The sequence below is a fragment of the Leptonychotes weddellii genome, chromosome 10, assembly GCF_054177405.1.
Source record: "Leptonychotes weddellii isolate Sample4059 chromosome 10, ASM5417740v2, whole genome shotgun sequence".
Taxonomy (NCBI): domain Eukaryota; kingdom Metazoa; phylum Chordata; class Mammalia; order Carnivora; family Phocidae; genus Leptonychotes; species Leptonychotes weddellii.
In genome coordinates this window covers 24,820,464-24,835,999 of record NC_138378.1, presented here as the reverse complement: position 1 = coordinate 24,835,999, position 15,536 = coordinate 24,820,464, and the positions used below count along the sequence as shown (strand labels likewise).

Here is a 15,536-nt window from a genome sequence, read left to right as displayed (position 1 = left end):
GAATCTTTCTAAAACCGAAATTCTGTACAATATCCAAACATATGAAAGAGATAAACAGAGAGGGGCGATAGCTTGAAGCCACCACACCCAGGGAACCCAGTGTGTGGCCAAGGTTCGTAAGATTAGCAGGGACCGTGAAAGCCAAAGACAGCAGTTACATGCCTCTCTTCACGCAACGTAAGGACCAAGGGCCACAATGCCTCAATGATACCATGAAAGGCCTGTCCTAACCCAAACTACCCCTGCTGAGAATCACCAAGGGACCACGAAACCCCCGACCTGGGCCAGCGCATCCGGAGCCCAGCCCCACTGTCCGCAGAGCACGCCGGCGGCACCAGGAAAGCACTTACCTCTGGATGAAGCGCAGCAGCTCCACAGGATGGAAGGAGGAGGAGACCTCGCTCAAGGACAGAGAAGCGTTGCTTGATCCCCGTCTGGCTTCTTTACATGGGGCCCCAGGACCACTGTTGTCAACAGTGGACAGAACAACATCAAAGAGGAATGCCCCCACAGAACGGTGAACTAAAATTTACTGACAAAACAGGCAAACCTCCCTTTACTCAGGGAGGGGAAGGGGAGAACATGCACATAAGTGCAACTTAAAAATAATGATGAAGAGGGGCGCCGGGGTGGCTGTCTTTGGGCATCTGCCTTCGGTTCAGGTCATGATCCCAGGGTCCTGGGATGGAGCCCTGCATCGGGACCCCTGCTCTGCGGGAAGCCTGCTTCTCCCTCTCCCACTCCCCCTGCTGTGTTCCCTCTCTCGCTGTGTCTCTGTCAAATAAATAAAATCTTAAAAAAATAATAAAAATAATGGTGAGGAGGTATTATGCTAAGCGAAATAAATCAATCAGAGAAAGACAATTATATGATCTCACTCCTGTGGAATTTAAGAAACAAAACAGAGGAGCATAGGGGAAGGGAGGGGAAAAATAAGACGAAATCAGAGAGAGACCCTAAGAGACTCTTAACTCTAGGAAACAAACAGTGTTGCTGGGGTGGGGACGGGATAACTGGGTGATGGGCATTAAGGAGGGCACGTGATGTAATGAGCACCAGCATTATATGCAACTGATGAATCACTGAATTCTACCTCTGAAACTAATACACTATATGTTAATTAACTGAATTTAAATAAAATAAAATTATGATGCACTAGGGAAACCCAGTTTACCAGAACACTAAGAATCCTTTGCAAAATGAGCGCCTGGGTGGCTCAGTTGGTTAAGCATCTGCCTTCGGCTCAGGTCATGATCCTGGAGTCCCGGGATCGAGTCCCGCATCGGGCTCCCTGCTCAGCGGGGGGTCTGCTTCTCCCTCTGACCCTCCTCCCTCTCGTGCTCTCTCTCATTCTCTCTCGCAAATAAATAAATAAAATCTTAAAAAAAAAAAAAGAATCCTTTGCAAAGTCCTCGGTTCCCCTCCTTGATCTTTTGTATAAATCCAGATTTTATTAGATTTATTACCAGTCAGGGGGCTTCTTAAATGAGGGGTCCCAGCTGCCTAAGGAGCAGATGAGCCTTCTGAAATAGTCTGCACAACTTCATGTGGATGTGCACTCCTGGGGGAGAGGGTCCAGAGCTTCCGTCAGGTTCTCCAAGGAGTCTGTGCTCCAAGAAAGGTTAAGAGCCACTGCACAGACAGGTGTCTCTTTGTCATGCTTATGTTCCTGATAGGGCTTTTGTCTACATCTTTCGGTAGTTAGTCCAGGCTTTCAAACTGATGCATGGAGACAAGAGGAAGCGTGGGGCACTGTCAACATTTGGTTTCAAGTCCTAGTCTCCAAGGTCACAAAGCCCACTTTCCCCATCAGGTTAGACGATGCCCCCACACAAGCACAACACAGCCGTGCCACCTCCTCTCGGGAGGCAAGCAGGCAGATGCTCTGGTCCCCCGAGGCCCCTGATCATCAGCGGGCTACTCTATTCAGCACACACACACATACCCACAGACCCCTCTCAAGCAGGATCTGACTTAAGAGCAGGATGGACATAAAACAGTCATGATGCTCACCAGGCCAGTAAAATACCTTTTCCATATTCTGAAACATTATTAGGTTTTAGGTTTTCTCATCCTTTAGCTCATGAGTAAAACGGTCTCCCCTGCCAGGAACTCCGTCTCTCAACTTAGGACCGCGTCCTCAACCACCATAGCGTGAGGCCAAGAGCCAGATGTCCCGGGAAAGGACGCACCACCCCTCTGCGCGGGAGGCCCACCTCCCCACAGCCCTCCTCGGGGCCTAGGGGCAGGCAGGTGGCAGGAACCACACAGACGTCTGCTCCAAGTCCAGGCACTACTGTCCTGACCGGGTGCAAGTGAACAGTCGGGAGTACGTCCTGCGCGCCAGGCGCGAGCAACTCTACCAAGTAGTAAGAATTACTGTCCCCATTCAGAGACGGGCACGCGGGCAGAGAGGCTGCCTCGCCCGGGCCCCAGAGCCGGTGGGAAGCAGGGCCTGCGCGCAAACGTCACCATACCCTTCGCGGCAGAGGTCCCGGCCCTGCATCCTGACGCCTGCTAAGCTCCCGCGGACCAGCAACAGCACTAGGACACACAGCGTCGCCACTAGGCGGCCGCCCGGTCACCACAGAGCCACCTAACCCGGCTTTGCCGGCCGCACTTCCGGGCCCAGGAGCAGCGAGCCGCTCCCCAGAAGCTCGTGCACCACACACACAGCCTCCTTTCACCGGTTCCGGGTACACGAGCTAACGGGTACGTATTTTCATTCATCTGTACTTCCAGCGTGGTTTTTGCTTACTTTTGGCTTACGTCTATGCCGAGGTAGTTTCGGCTAGGCCTAGACGGCTGCGCGCCAGTGCTCCAGGTAGGTCCGGGGACTGCAGCCTGCCGCCCTCAGGCCCACTCGGCGAGTGTCCGACCTTCTTCTCTTGCCGGCATCCCCCTCCCGGCTGCCTGCTGGTCACCACCCCCACCGATGACCAGGCGTCAGGGATCTCTGGGGCAGTGTCTCCGTGGGGCAGCTGGGATGAGCACCCTCACGGCTCTCGTGAGACCTCTGCTCCCAGGGCACGCCGCCATGCCCAGAGTCTACAGACCACCGAAACTGGCAAGTCGGGCCCTCAACACTGACCTCACAGAAGAAGAGCTTCAGGCCGAGAACATGGGCTCTGGAAGCAAGGTGAAGTGAGCAGGCTTCTGTACTCCTGGCCTTCCTTCCCAGCCCAGCGGGGCGGCCACACAAGACGACGGAGACCACAAGCGCAGGCTGTACAGGTTTATTTTTCCAAAACCACGAGACATACAAGAGCAGTGCTTTCCCTGGGCAGCCCCACGGACCAGACCAGTTTCCACCTGTAGCCTAGAGGCTGCCACAGGTCACGGCAGAAGGAAGAGGATCTGCTCCCTGTCTTTGGTAAACAGACTCTGAAAGTTGACAACTCGGACTTGGCCAATACCGCATTAACATCACCACGTGACTGCCATCTTCTCACCCATGCTTCCGATGACAAAAATGCCACAGTGGATGAAATGGGGGGTGGGGGGGGGAGGTCTTGCAGGTGAAACGAGACTTGCTGAGGTCACACCAATTTTCTACTTCACACAGAAGCACTCACACAGGGAGACCAAAGTCAAAAAGGAGGGCTCTCGACTCTGCAACAAGTCGAGGTCTAAGAAATAAAGGCAGGAAGCAAGGCGAGGGAAAACAACTACGGAGACGTCTATGTGCTGGAGGTGTGGCGTGGGAGAGAGGCAGGCAACAGGTGTGGCTGTTTCTTCCCCAACCTGCTGTCAAAAGGACATCAGATGGTCCCAGGTATTGCTGAAGGTGGGAACCCTGGAGCCAGATCTGGAAAGCCTGCTTGGGGCTGCCCAGGTCACTCACCCTTGACTCCAGAGCACTTAACACTGGTGGCAGTGATTTGTCACGTATGGCAGCGAGCGGCCAGCGGAAGGTCGGAAGAGCAGAGACGTGAGGGGCGAGACACGTCCGCTCGGCGGAGCGCGGGCAGGCTGGCTGTGGCCCTGCAAGCCACGGCGGGTCCACTGGGCGACCAGGACAGGGCACTGGGCCACGCTGGCAGCTCTGACATGGGCGGAGAGAAGCACACCGCTTTAATGCGATGACGCAGGAGACGGATAATAAGGGAGAGACACTCATGTTCTCTGTACAATACATCCATTTACAGAATCGGCCAGTACTGTGTACAACATATAAATACATGATAAAACATTAGAGGTGCATAGAGCATACTTACAGAAGCCAAAAAGTTCACTTTATACATCCAAGGATAAAGAGTTAAAAATATAAAAATAAGAAACACACACTGCTTTGAAATGTAAAATGACTTTCACATACACAGGTGCGTGGAGATGCCCACTCCCATCGAGTCCAAAGTGACAGGGAGGCTGTCAAGCAGAGGAATTCACCTGCCAAACATCTGGACATCTGACTCACAAGGTCTACAGATGGCATTTTAAGAGGAAAGACAACCCTTTGCCCGACCCCACTGTCCGAGCAAGTCTATTCAAGGTTCCAAAAGCTCCTGTGGGCCAGTGAAGTGTACCGAGACAGGAAAGTCCCAAATTTGCTTCGGCAACAGAACCAAAGGTCAAACTGGCTCCTGTCAACGGACAAATGACTGTGACCCTGAGGTCAACAGGTGCTTGGGCCCCCTGGTGGGCACTGCTGGGAGTTACTTGAACCCTGTCCTGGCTTCCCCAGCCATCGGCTCCCCCAGAGGGAGTAGCGGAAGGGAAGATGGCAGGGAGGGGGGCAGTGGAAGACTGACATGCCTACTCAGTTCGGGTAGGTTAGTTCCCTTGATGGAGAACACAACCTTCTTTCTTCAGTTTCAAGTCCCTCTGGGTGTCGAGGCAGGCTCCCCACGCCACACCAGGCTCTGTCTGAGTTGCCAGGCAGGAAACCCTTCCAGCAGGCCCAGAAGAGGTGGTAAGTGACAGAGGGTAAGCTTTAGCACTACAAATCTGAGGGAGGGGCAAGAGTGCTCTCGCCTGGAGAAACATAGTCTCTTAAATCAATGATATCCTGTATACAGATGTAGGATCAATCATTCTCAAAATACGCACACTAAGTATACAACTTTTCCCATGGCCATAATTTATTATCTCACCACAAGGCACAATACACAGAGCTTTGAGGGTCCAATACAGTCATCGTGACAGAACGCGCCACAGCCCTGACACATGATCATAGCTTTCAGGCTGCACGCGCACTGCAGCGAGATGCTTTCCATCGAGCTGCTGTCAGTGAACATCTGCAAGGAGAGGGACGCGCTGTGGCTCGCACCGAAGTTGGCTTTGTGGCTCAGCTGCACCACACTCCCAGCAAGGCCTTTGGGAAAGGTCGGGGAGCTGGAGGAATAATTAAAGCTGGTGGAACTTAGCTGGAGTTTGGAAAGCTTCCCATAAAATGCCTGTTTGATATTGAGTTGGGAGGGGATGGAGGAAGGCTCCAGAGGCTGACCAGGCCCCTTCCCAGGCTCTCGGGGTAATTTCCAGAAGGGCAGGTCAAGGACAAAGGGCATCCCTTGCAAGTGATCCACCAGCTCCCGAGGACCAGGCCCAGTGGCGTTTCTGTTCTCGGCATTTGCCTTGAGAGGACCCCCCCCAAAAGTCTTCTCGCTCTTGATGCCAACAGAGGCAGGCGGTGGCTTTGGAGCCCAGTCTTCCCTGGCGGTCTGTACCCCACCGGACACAGAGTTTTTGCTTGGCCCCAACTTCCGACTGGGAAAACCAGGAGGGGCATCAGAGGGCAGTGGCGTTGGCTCCACGGGTCTGGGTCGCTGAAGGGCTGCAGCCTCATTCCTGGGGCCAAAGAGCTTCTTCCCTTGGCCTCCAGCACTGTTCTGATTACCCAGGGCCCGACCTGTCTGATCGGGAGCCAAGGAGATCGCGTTTGAAGATGAGAAACAAGGGGCTCTCGAGGTAGTGAGATTTCCGGGACTTCTGCCTGGGGCAGCATTTGAATTACTGCACTGGGACACGTCACGGGCTTCCTTCTGATCTTCCGAACTAGCAGGAGAGAACTGCTCTTTGGAATCCACTTCTACTCTCCCAGAGGCAGCCGTCAGCTCTGTCCCTGGACAGAGGGAGTCTAGACTTGGGACTGTCTTGGAAATCTTCTGAGGTGCTCCAGGAGCCTGGGTGGGCTCCAGCCTGGCAAGACCAGTGCTTGCTTCAAGGCTTTCAGGTAGAAGAGGCTCCTTTGAAGCTCTTAAAGAACGGGAGCTGCTCTTGCCAACTGCGCAACTGTTTTCTGCCAAATCCTGCAAAGATCCCACTCCCAGGGAGCCGCCAAGGCTCTGCTCTTTCGTAAGCGGGAGGCATGGGGATTCAGGTTTGCCGGTGACTTGAGCTGGAGAAAGAACCTTCTCTAGGGGCAAGTTACCCTGCAGCAACTGCATCACAAGTGGGTTAGTGGCCTCCGCTGAGGACCCAGGCCTGCCCAGAGACATGAACCTCGGCTGGTACTCGGTGCTGGCCAGCAGCAGGGAATCTGGAACCTTTTGGGGGACTGCACATACACGAGACACCCAGCTCTGAGTAGCAGCCACGCTGTCTGTCCTTGTAACCAGACTCTGGTCACCGTTCACTTTGGAGAGTGAAGCAGAGTGGTTCCAACTGTGTTTCTCATCCGTGTCCGCCACCAAGGCTCTCTTCACCACGGTGGCCTTATTGGGGTCAGCCTTGCTGCTGTCCTCAGACAGGTGGCCTTCATAGTCAGAAGCCGTGTCTGTGGACTCGCCATGAGGACTCAGGGCTTCAGAGTCTCCACTGACTTTCAACCTTCCACCTTCTACCGGTTTGCAGTCGCTACCAGGGCCATCATCAGCGCTCCCTCGAGGTGGCACTGTCCAGAGCACAGGGAAGTGGTCAGGGTGGCCTAGGCCCTCCCCAGCTGTCAACTCCCCAGGTAACGCAGGAATGAGGGGGGCAGCGTTCTCCCACTCTTCCACGGCCTGGGGCTCAACAGATGGGACATGTTCCCTGGAGTCTGGTCCAGGCTGTCCCACTGCCTCATCCTTTGACAGGCCAGGCACCCAAGGAGCAGCACCATCAGAGACGAGGGCCTCAGTTGTCAAGTCTTCTTGTCTAGTAGCACTTTCCCTCGTGGGTGGGCATGAGTCACCAAGTCCTAATTCCTCATCACACAGTCTATCCTGCAGGCAACCAGCCAATGGCGATTCAGTGGGGGAACTAGGAGTCACATTCACAGGATCCTTCATGGTGGGGATACTGTCTCGGTCTAGAGCTTGGCCAGGTCCTCCTTCCAATACAACATCCCCCACTAGAGACTGCACAGGACAACCCTCTGGGGAAAGAGAGGGTCCTCGATCCTCATCATCGCTTTCCGAGGAAGTGGTACCAGACTCGTGTTCAGTTCTAACATCTAGATGCAACGTACACTGCTCAACTGCTCTCTCTGGGGCTGGGGTTTGGGAGGACAGTGGGGGCAAAGCCTGGCACGGCTGGTCCCCGGTGGGAGCAACGGGGAGTTGGGAGGCATCTTCCAGCCCACTTGTGAGGACATCTGGAACCCTCTGCCAGGGGCAGCTCTCCTTTCTGAGAACAATCAGGTCCTCTCTCCTGGCTCTGGACACGGCAGTCCCAGCCTGGATATGCTCCCCATTCAGAGCACAAGGCGGCAGTAGTTGTGTTCGCTGTAGATCTGACGCACACTCTCCAGGGGTGCCCGGGGCTCCGCTGGGCTCAGGGTGGCCACAGGCCTCACCACCATCACCACTGCCGCCGCCTCTGCCACCTCCCTCATCGGTGGCCCCGTCGCCACCTCCACCCGGGCCACCCCCCCCTCCGATGGCAGTGGTGGCCGCCTCTCGATGACAGTGGTGGCCTCTCGCCCCTCGGACTTGCAGAGCACGGGCTTTAATGTCTGCGAGGGTCCTGGCACCAGTCCAGCCCCGGCAGGAGGACTCCGTGATGGGGATGATGCGGGGACATATCTGGTAAGTTGGCTGACCTTTAACCACCCAGGGTGGTTTGATACGTGAAAGTTGAATCTGCAAGAGAAGAATTGGAAAACAGTTTTAATTGACTGGGTGATCTGACCTAGGAACTGTACAGCTAAACCAAGATTTTAGTAGCTTAGGGGACACAGCCTCAAGAATCAAATAATTTTCTTTAAAAAATGAAATAATGGCAGTAAAATGGCTGTCCGTGACACCACACCATTCTTAGACGACTCTGCTCTAGGGCTGTCGTATGCCATGCTTCTAAATTTAATTTCTGGTGGGACTGTGTGAGTTACTGCACAAAGAATCTACCACCACCTAATAAAAGACTGAAAAACCCCAAAGGATTCTGACCTCCAGAGAGAACGTCAACAGAGTGAACAAAGCAGCGAGGAAAAAAAGAACCTTATCCCCCTGACCATCACGTCAGCCTCATGAACGGCTCTCTTGTACAGGGCTCTACACTCTCACGTAATTAACACAAACGCCCAGAGCCTTCTCTCTCTGCAAAGGGGCTCTGCACATCTCCTGACCCTCGAAGGGAACCTGGCCCCAGGACAGCCAGGAATCAAACTGCCTCCTACCCGGATGGGCGGGACTTTGGGCTCCTCTTTGGTGGGCTGTGGCTTTTCGGCGTGAACACTTTCAATTGTGTTACGAAAGGACTGACGATCTTCAAGCCGGGGCTTCTTTTCGGGAAAGGACGCGGAGGCCGCCTGCTCAAAGGATTTCCTCTTCTGATCCTTGGGTTCCTGATCCGCAGTCTCCTGAGGCAAGCTGGGAATCCTGTCTGGAGACACGGAGGCACGTGCCAGGTCGCCTGGATCGGTCTGCGTCCGGGAAGCCACAGGTTGGGTCAGGAATTCGGTACTCTCTGGTTCGGGTGCTACAGAGGCCGTGTCAGGCAGATGAGGGCTGCCCGCCTCTGCTGAGTCGCTCTCAGCCTCCCCATCCTTGTAGAGGGGGATGTCTGGTGCCACAGACTGTGTGTCTTTAGTGACCCCTGCTTGTTCTGGCTCCTGCTTTTTGTACAGATTCCTTCTGGCTCTGGTTCGGAGATCTGGCCGAGAGCGTTTCTTGAAATGCCCATCTCGCTGCCGGGTGGCTGGACCACGCTGTGGCCGTGCTGATTCTCCTGGGACATGCAAGTCATTCTTGATGTCAGCCTCCTCATGGTCCACCTTCTGATGCAATGACTCTTCTTTGGTCAAACCCAATCTGCAAACCAAACTCACACCATCAGTTTACAGGGCAAAGAGGGCATGCCTATTTTATTGTAGCTGTTAGATATCTCAGAACAAAATAAATCTGTGTGCTACATAGCACTAGCCAGAGAAAAATGTATGTTAGCTTTTCTACGAATGGCGTTAAGCTTAACAAGCCAGGCAAACCACCGCAGCCAACCTGTTCTCGCCCCGCGTGCTGGCGTGCACGACTCGGACAGCATCTGTCTCTCTGCCCCCCAAAGCCCAGACCAGGACTCGCAGCACCGAAGGCCTTACTTCTGTCCATAGTAGTCTTCAAAGAACTTTTCTTTCCACTGTTCCACCTTCTTTTCCTTCTCCATTTCCTGTCGGATCCTGACTTGCATCTCATGAGTGAATTCACCTAAAGAGAAATAAAGCTTTTGGAGTGTGTGCATTCAGGATACTAAGGTCTGTCTTATGGAAAGCCAAATCATGCAATTCCACCACATCAAGACTTCTCAAAATACACATGACTTTGGTGGATGTGGAGCTCTTTTTTCTTTTAACCCTATCTCCTTCACACTCATTCCTGTCTCCTCCAGAGCCACATCATGCTCATGGTCATGACAGAACACGTCCATGATGAGGGAAATTTACTTTTCCCTCAGATAATGTCTTCAGTAACAAGCAACACACTGATCAATCAAAAGAGCAAAACAGAAACAAACAAGAGAACCATTCTTACTCCCTGGGCAGAAAAAGGTTAACAGACCAGGCCTGATGGCTTATTCTTGGAAAGGCCTGCTTACAAGGCTAGCCTTTGGCTGACATCTGGGAGCTTGGATTTCAGGAGGGTTCCCACCCCCGTAAATGACATGAATGGCTCACTGTGCCTAAATTGTTTATGCAAACAAGATGGTTTATGGCGAGCACCTGCTTTCCTTCGGGGAATCTGGAATCTGGTTATGTGCCAGGCAGAGGCTTCCCACACGATCAGTTCTGAGTAAAAAAAAAACCTGGGTACCGAGTCTCTAACAAGCTTCCCCAGCAGATAACATTCCACACGTGCTGTCACAACTCACTGCTGGGAGAACTGTGCACACCCTGTGTGACTCCTCTGGGAGAGGACACTGTAAGCTTGCGCCTGGTTTCCCTGGACCTCACCCCAAGCGTCTTTTCCCTTTGCTGATTTTGCTCTGTATTCCTTCACTGTGATCAATCATAGCCATGTGTACAACTGCAGGAGGAGTCCTGTGAGGCCTCCTAGTGAATCATCAAACCTAGAGGGAGTCTTAGGGACCTCCCAGCACACTCCCCACGTTGCTTCCCCATAAGGTTACATTAAGAGAAGCTGACAATCACTCCACCCCAAGTGGCAACGTCTAAAAAGAGCACCCAGTAGAACTCAACGTGTAAGTCAATGCCACGGCACACTCTCCTCCACCCACCTAGACAACACCAGCATTCCTGGAAAGACCAGGAGTTTAGAGCTCTAATGATGATGAGGTGATGCAGGTGGAGACATACACTCAAACAGCAAAAGCCCAAACACTCTGTACCTTCTTTAAAGCTACAGAGCACATTAACACCCACCACATTAATCCGTATTGTGAGGAAAGCCTGCCTTATACTAAATACCCCTTGGGGGGAATGGGGAAGGAAAGAGGAAAGAGGCGCAAAATGAATGTCTGGATTTTAAATACCAAGGACAAGTGACACCACACATGGCAGGTACCTCTCAAGCCGTCTGAGAACATCCACTCACCATCAGCCAGGCGTTCCCGCCAGCTCTGGGCCGCGTGAGTGAAAAACTCGTTATTCAGTGCACTGCTGCTGAGACGCAAGAGGCCATCTGTCCCCACCTAGAAGGATCAGGGTGAAAAGCACAATAAAGAAACTCAGAAAGAGAACCGAAGCCCACCCAGAGAGAGGCAAAGAGGTGGCTACCCATCTGCACCTGTCTGTCCACTTCAGGCAGGAGGAAGAGGAGCTGCTGCTGGAAGTGGGCTGGCAGGGCATGGAAGGTCCGAGAGTTTATCAGGGCCCGGAGGTTGGTGTTGACAAGAATGGACCCAGGCGTCTCAAAATCTATCTCTTCCCCTCTGTTGCGCTTCATCTGACCTGTGATTTTGAAGCAGCAAGAAGCAAAGTATAGATTTTCAGCTTTTCAAAGAAAAAGAGCAAATGCCAACTGAGGGAAAAATTTTAGTGGCAGCACCCTAACTACCCAGAACTTATCTGCACACACATCCAGTTCACCCTAACCTACACATCACAATTACTCTGTCCAGGTTACTGTTGTTGCCATCAAACCCAAGAGAACACTTGGGCCTACATCCTCTCAGAGAAGACTCTCTACCATGCTGTGACAAAGGCTGAAGAGGACACTCTTCCCAAAGAAAAGCAGGGAGGGGGGGCAGGTTGTGAGCTTCCCTCCAAAGCAGGAGAACAAGCTCCACAAAGCCAGCTGGAGAAACGATGGACGCTGTCTAAAAGCGAATCTAGTTAGTATACGACAGAAAACTGCAGAAGTCTTCCCTGAACAGGATGGAGAGCTATGATCTCCACGCAGAAAGGTACTAGGCTGTTTAAAGCCACTGAGATGTCAATCTCTCTCTCTCACAGAAACCTCCGCAAAAGTTACTTTTATTTGAAAAAATCACTAAGAATAGAAACCTATGAGACCTTAAGGTTAAGCACTGCTGATGAGCTGGAAAAGCAGCAAGACAGCAAACCCAATTCCCATTTGGGCAATGGTTTATTCTAATTTTCAGAAGCCAAGGCTAGTCTTCTTAATGGTTTCATGTGGCCTAGCTACAAATAACCAGCATGTGGGCTTTGAGAAATAAATCCTGAACTAGCAAACAGCATACTGGCCTTGCAAACAGCCCTACTGAGGGATGGGAGGAACATGCTACTGAATTTGCTTGCAACCTCAAATTCAACACAGGCTTCCTTCCACTCAACGTTATGACTAGGCTAGAAAAAAGGGTGCCTGACCGAAACTTTGGATGTTAAGAACAAACGTGACAGGATGCTACTGAAGAAAGAAAATGGATGCTGGAATTCTTTTTTTTTTTTTTTTTTAAAGATTTTTTTAATTTATTTATTTGAGACAGAAAGAATGAGAGAGAGAGAGCACATGAGAGGGGGGAGGGTCAGAGGCAGGAGCAGGGAGCCCGATGCGGGACTCGATCCAGGGACTCCAGGATCATGACCTGAGCTGAAGGCAGTCGCTTAACCAACTGAGCCACCCAGGCGCCCGGATGCTGGAATTCTTCACTGAGAATCTCAGAAGCAATTTTCACTCACCCAAACACTAAGCAGTACCAAGGGGCCATGCCCTTACAGGGACATACAAGGAACAATGTGGCACCATCTCTGCCCACAAGTTCCCTCACAGTCTAGCAGAGAAGATCTACATGTGAAATAACCAAAATACAAGGTAAGAAACAAACAAACAAAAAAAAAGAGGGCCACCCGAGAAGTCAAAATAAACTGGTAAAGGAAGTGGGACAGAAGATTGTCCTCTTCTAAGGCCTGCAGGGGCCCCCCTTACAGGCAGAGAAATGAGTGCCGAGCCACTCACCTGTGGCCGGCTTCCGGAAGCCTCTCAGGAGCGGGGCAGGGTCCCGGGCGACCTCGGCCTGGCCACGAGTAGCAGCGCTGCCCAGGGCCAGAGAGCCGCTGCTGCTGCTGGACGGGCTGCCGCTCTCGCCATCGGCGTGGCGGCCCGAGAACCCTGAAGGCACAGCATTCCACTGGTCAAAAGCATCACCCGCCGCGCCCAGGGCTCTCAGACAAGCTCACTTCTCCCAGCTCTCCCTGAGACACTGCCCGCAACAGCGGGTGCTTCCATGGCCCAACCCTGGGCTGTCAGAGATCACCACCTCACGGTCTGGCTTGACATTACCCCGTAGGAACGCCAAACCGCCATCTTAGTTTGCACAGCACTGCACCTTTACTGAGCACCTGCACACTCCTTCACCGGACCCTCACGCTGCCCTGCGAGGCCAAGGGCGGGGTGCACGGCAGAGCCCAGCACCGGAACCTAGCTCAGGCCTCACTGCCACGGTGTGCTGCCCACCAGGAGGCCCTCCTGGCGCCACCTAGGTCAGACACTGCTGCCAGAGCGGGGCAGGCCCCAAGACCTGAGGAAGGAGCCTCACATCACAAGTTTGCACGTACCTGACGCCGATTCCACGTGGGCCCCGTTTACCTTCAGAGGAGTCAGGACAACTCGCGGCAGCATCACCCCAGTCTTTTTCTTTTGCTTGTTTGCCTAGATGCCCAAGGGATTGCAAAAGGAACCCGAATCACCTGCAAGGCCACGAGAGTGGTCCCTCTCCACCATGTCTCCACCCACTGTTTGCTACAACGGAGTTCATATTCAACCAGCTCAGGTGGGTAACGGTAAGAGCAGGACGGACTCATGTTACCAGGCCAGGTGCTGGCCCCTGTGCCAAACACCACTCCAAGCAGAATGGAATGTACCGTCACCCTGTTTTACAGATCAGGAACTTGCCCAAGTTCCCAAAGCTAGCGAGCAGCAGGGCCATCGTTCCAAGTGCTGACTCCCAAGCTCGCGTGCCCCCCACTCTGCACGGTGCTATCCGAGTTCCGTGTTGGTCGGAAGTAGGAGTGAAACTATCCATCTGTGGTAATGAAGAAAAACCAACCACTCTGCTCTCAGATCCACTGCCCACTTGTAACTGTACTAACAGGTGGAAACCACACTGATTTGCTCCACTCTCCCGACATGCTCACAGCTAGCTGCAGAGGCAGAGTCCTGTCTTGTACGTGGGCTTACCTACCCCCAGCCTAGCCACCAACTCTCCTCCCTACCTGTGAGGAAGCCCTGTAGCTGTCCCTGGGATTGGAAAGAGGCCGACTTTGAGATTCTGCAGAACAGGATGCATTCGAAGACGTTTCATCAAGGGAAACTGGCAGAGAGGGAAATAAAGGTTAGTCTCCAGCAGCTGCCTGTGGCTCTCGGCCCATCCTGTGACAGGTACTTACCGTCGTTTTCACCGCTCACAGTGCTGGCTTCGTTTGACCCACAGCTCTCCACGTCGGCTGTGTCCTCCGGCTCTTCTCCCTCCACTGCAACTGGACTGCGGGACCACTGCAGGGCGTCCTTCTGTGACAGCAAGGCACAACTCAGGTGAGCAAAACCCGACAGATCCTACAGGCATAGCAGTCACTCCTAAACGCGCACTGCTTTAGGAGGAGAGATTTAGAATACTGGTAAGTTCCTATCCCTTTCTAACTAACCTCTTTCTCCTCAAGTTCTTTTCATATGTACATCACAAAAGTTAGATATAATTTCGCATTCAGTCCACTCAGTAAATGTTTATGGGGCACCTCCTATAAGCTACACCATGCTAGTTCCGGGGGGGGGGGGGCAGAGGGGCAGAAGAAGGGGGAATCGGGGCCCTATCCTCAAGGAGCTCAACTGAGTAAGAAAGAAAATCAAATTTATTACAATACAAAGCACAGCAACAGAGGTACAGAGAGAGCCGTGGCAGTCCGGAAGAGGGGGCAGCTGGCTCAGTGAGCTGGAGGAACGAGGGCATGGAGCTAAGGCCTGCAAGGAGATGTGCTGCTTAAGCTGAGTTTTAAAAGAAGCTAGCTAGCGGGTGCCTGGGTGGCTCAGTTAGTTAAGCGACTGCCTTCGGCTCAGGTCATGATCCTGGAGTCCCGGGATCGAGTCCCGCATCGGGCTCCCTGCTCAGCGGGGGGTCTGCTTCTCCCTCTGACCCTCTTCCCTCTTGTGCTGCCTCTCATTCTCTCTCTCAAATAAATAAATAAAATCTTTAAAAAAAAAAAAAAGAAGTTAGCTAGCAGGTGGATGGCTTGGCAGCAGCAGACAGGAGAGAGTTTTAGATAATGGGATGAGTGAGCATTCCAAATGCAAGGTAACTGCAGATTTCAGCAGGGGGACTAGGTGCATGAGGGTCAAGAGTGAACAGCCGGGCAGATGGTGAGACACTGTGCTGAGGGACTAAGATTCTGTCTGCGAGGCCCGGGAAAGTGCCGGCGACCTAAACAGGAAGATGGAGGAAAGCAGGCAAGAGCGCAGGAGAGCTGAGGAGAGCGCCACTCCAGATTTCATCTCCTAATGAAGGCTCCTTTTGATGGGCTCTGTGGCAGTCTGAGTTCAACTCCACTCATTCCCAGGCAAAACCAAGGGGCCACCTCCCACCTCGCAATCAGAAAGGACTCTGAATGAATATTGGGGGGTGGGGAGAGGAGCAGCAGAGATAAGTCAGGGTAAGGATGTCTTCTTTAATAAAGTGTGTAAAGAAGAGTTGTTAAAGTCATGATTCTACCTCTTACAAACACACCAGGAATTTATAAAGGAAATCTACAAAATTCTAACTCATCAATTTCATGG

At 52.7% G+C, this 15,536-nt stretch overlaps 1 protein-coding gene across 7 annotated transcripts in view; it reads right to left on the bottom strand.

The window, feature by feature from the left end:
- Positions 1-3,221: 3,221 nt before the first annotated feature.
- The window catches only part of ASXL1 (ASXL transcriptional regulator 1), a 70,037-nt gene continuing 57,722 nt past the window's right edge, over positions 3,222-15,536 (bottom strand). For 3 of the 7 annotated variants that reach the window (XM_081833078.1, XM_081833079.1, XM_081833081.1), the window contains 10 exons: positions 14,159-14,279; positions 13,985-14,082; positions 13,328-13,421; positions 12,729-12,881; positions 11,097-11,260; positions 10,905-11,001; positions 10,073-10,138; positions 9,455-9,560; positions 8,537-9,170; positions 3,222-8,000 (listed from right to left, as the gene is read on the bottom strand). In XM_081833078.1, the coding sequence (XP_081689204.1) occupies positions 5,085-8,000; positions 8,537-9,170; positions 9,455-9,560; positions 10,073-10,138; positions 10,905-11,001; positions 11,097-11,260; positions 12,729-12,881; positions 13,328-13,421; positions 13,985-14,082; positions 14,159-14,279 (4,449 nt within the window). In that variant the 3' untranslated portion in view covers positions 3,222-5,084. Of the gene's footprint in view, positions 8,001-8,536; positions 9,171-9,454; positions 9,561-10,072; positions 10,139-10,904; positions 11,002-11,096; positions 11,261-12,728; positions 12,882-13,327; positions 13,422-13,984; positions 14,083-14,158; positions 14,280-15,536 lie in introns of those variants that run through there. The other 4 variants (XM_031036333.2, XM_081833080.1, XM_031036335.2 and 1 more) reach the window with 4 other exon arrangements.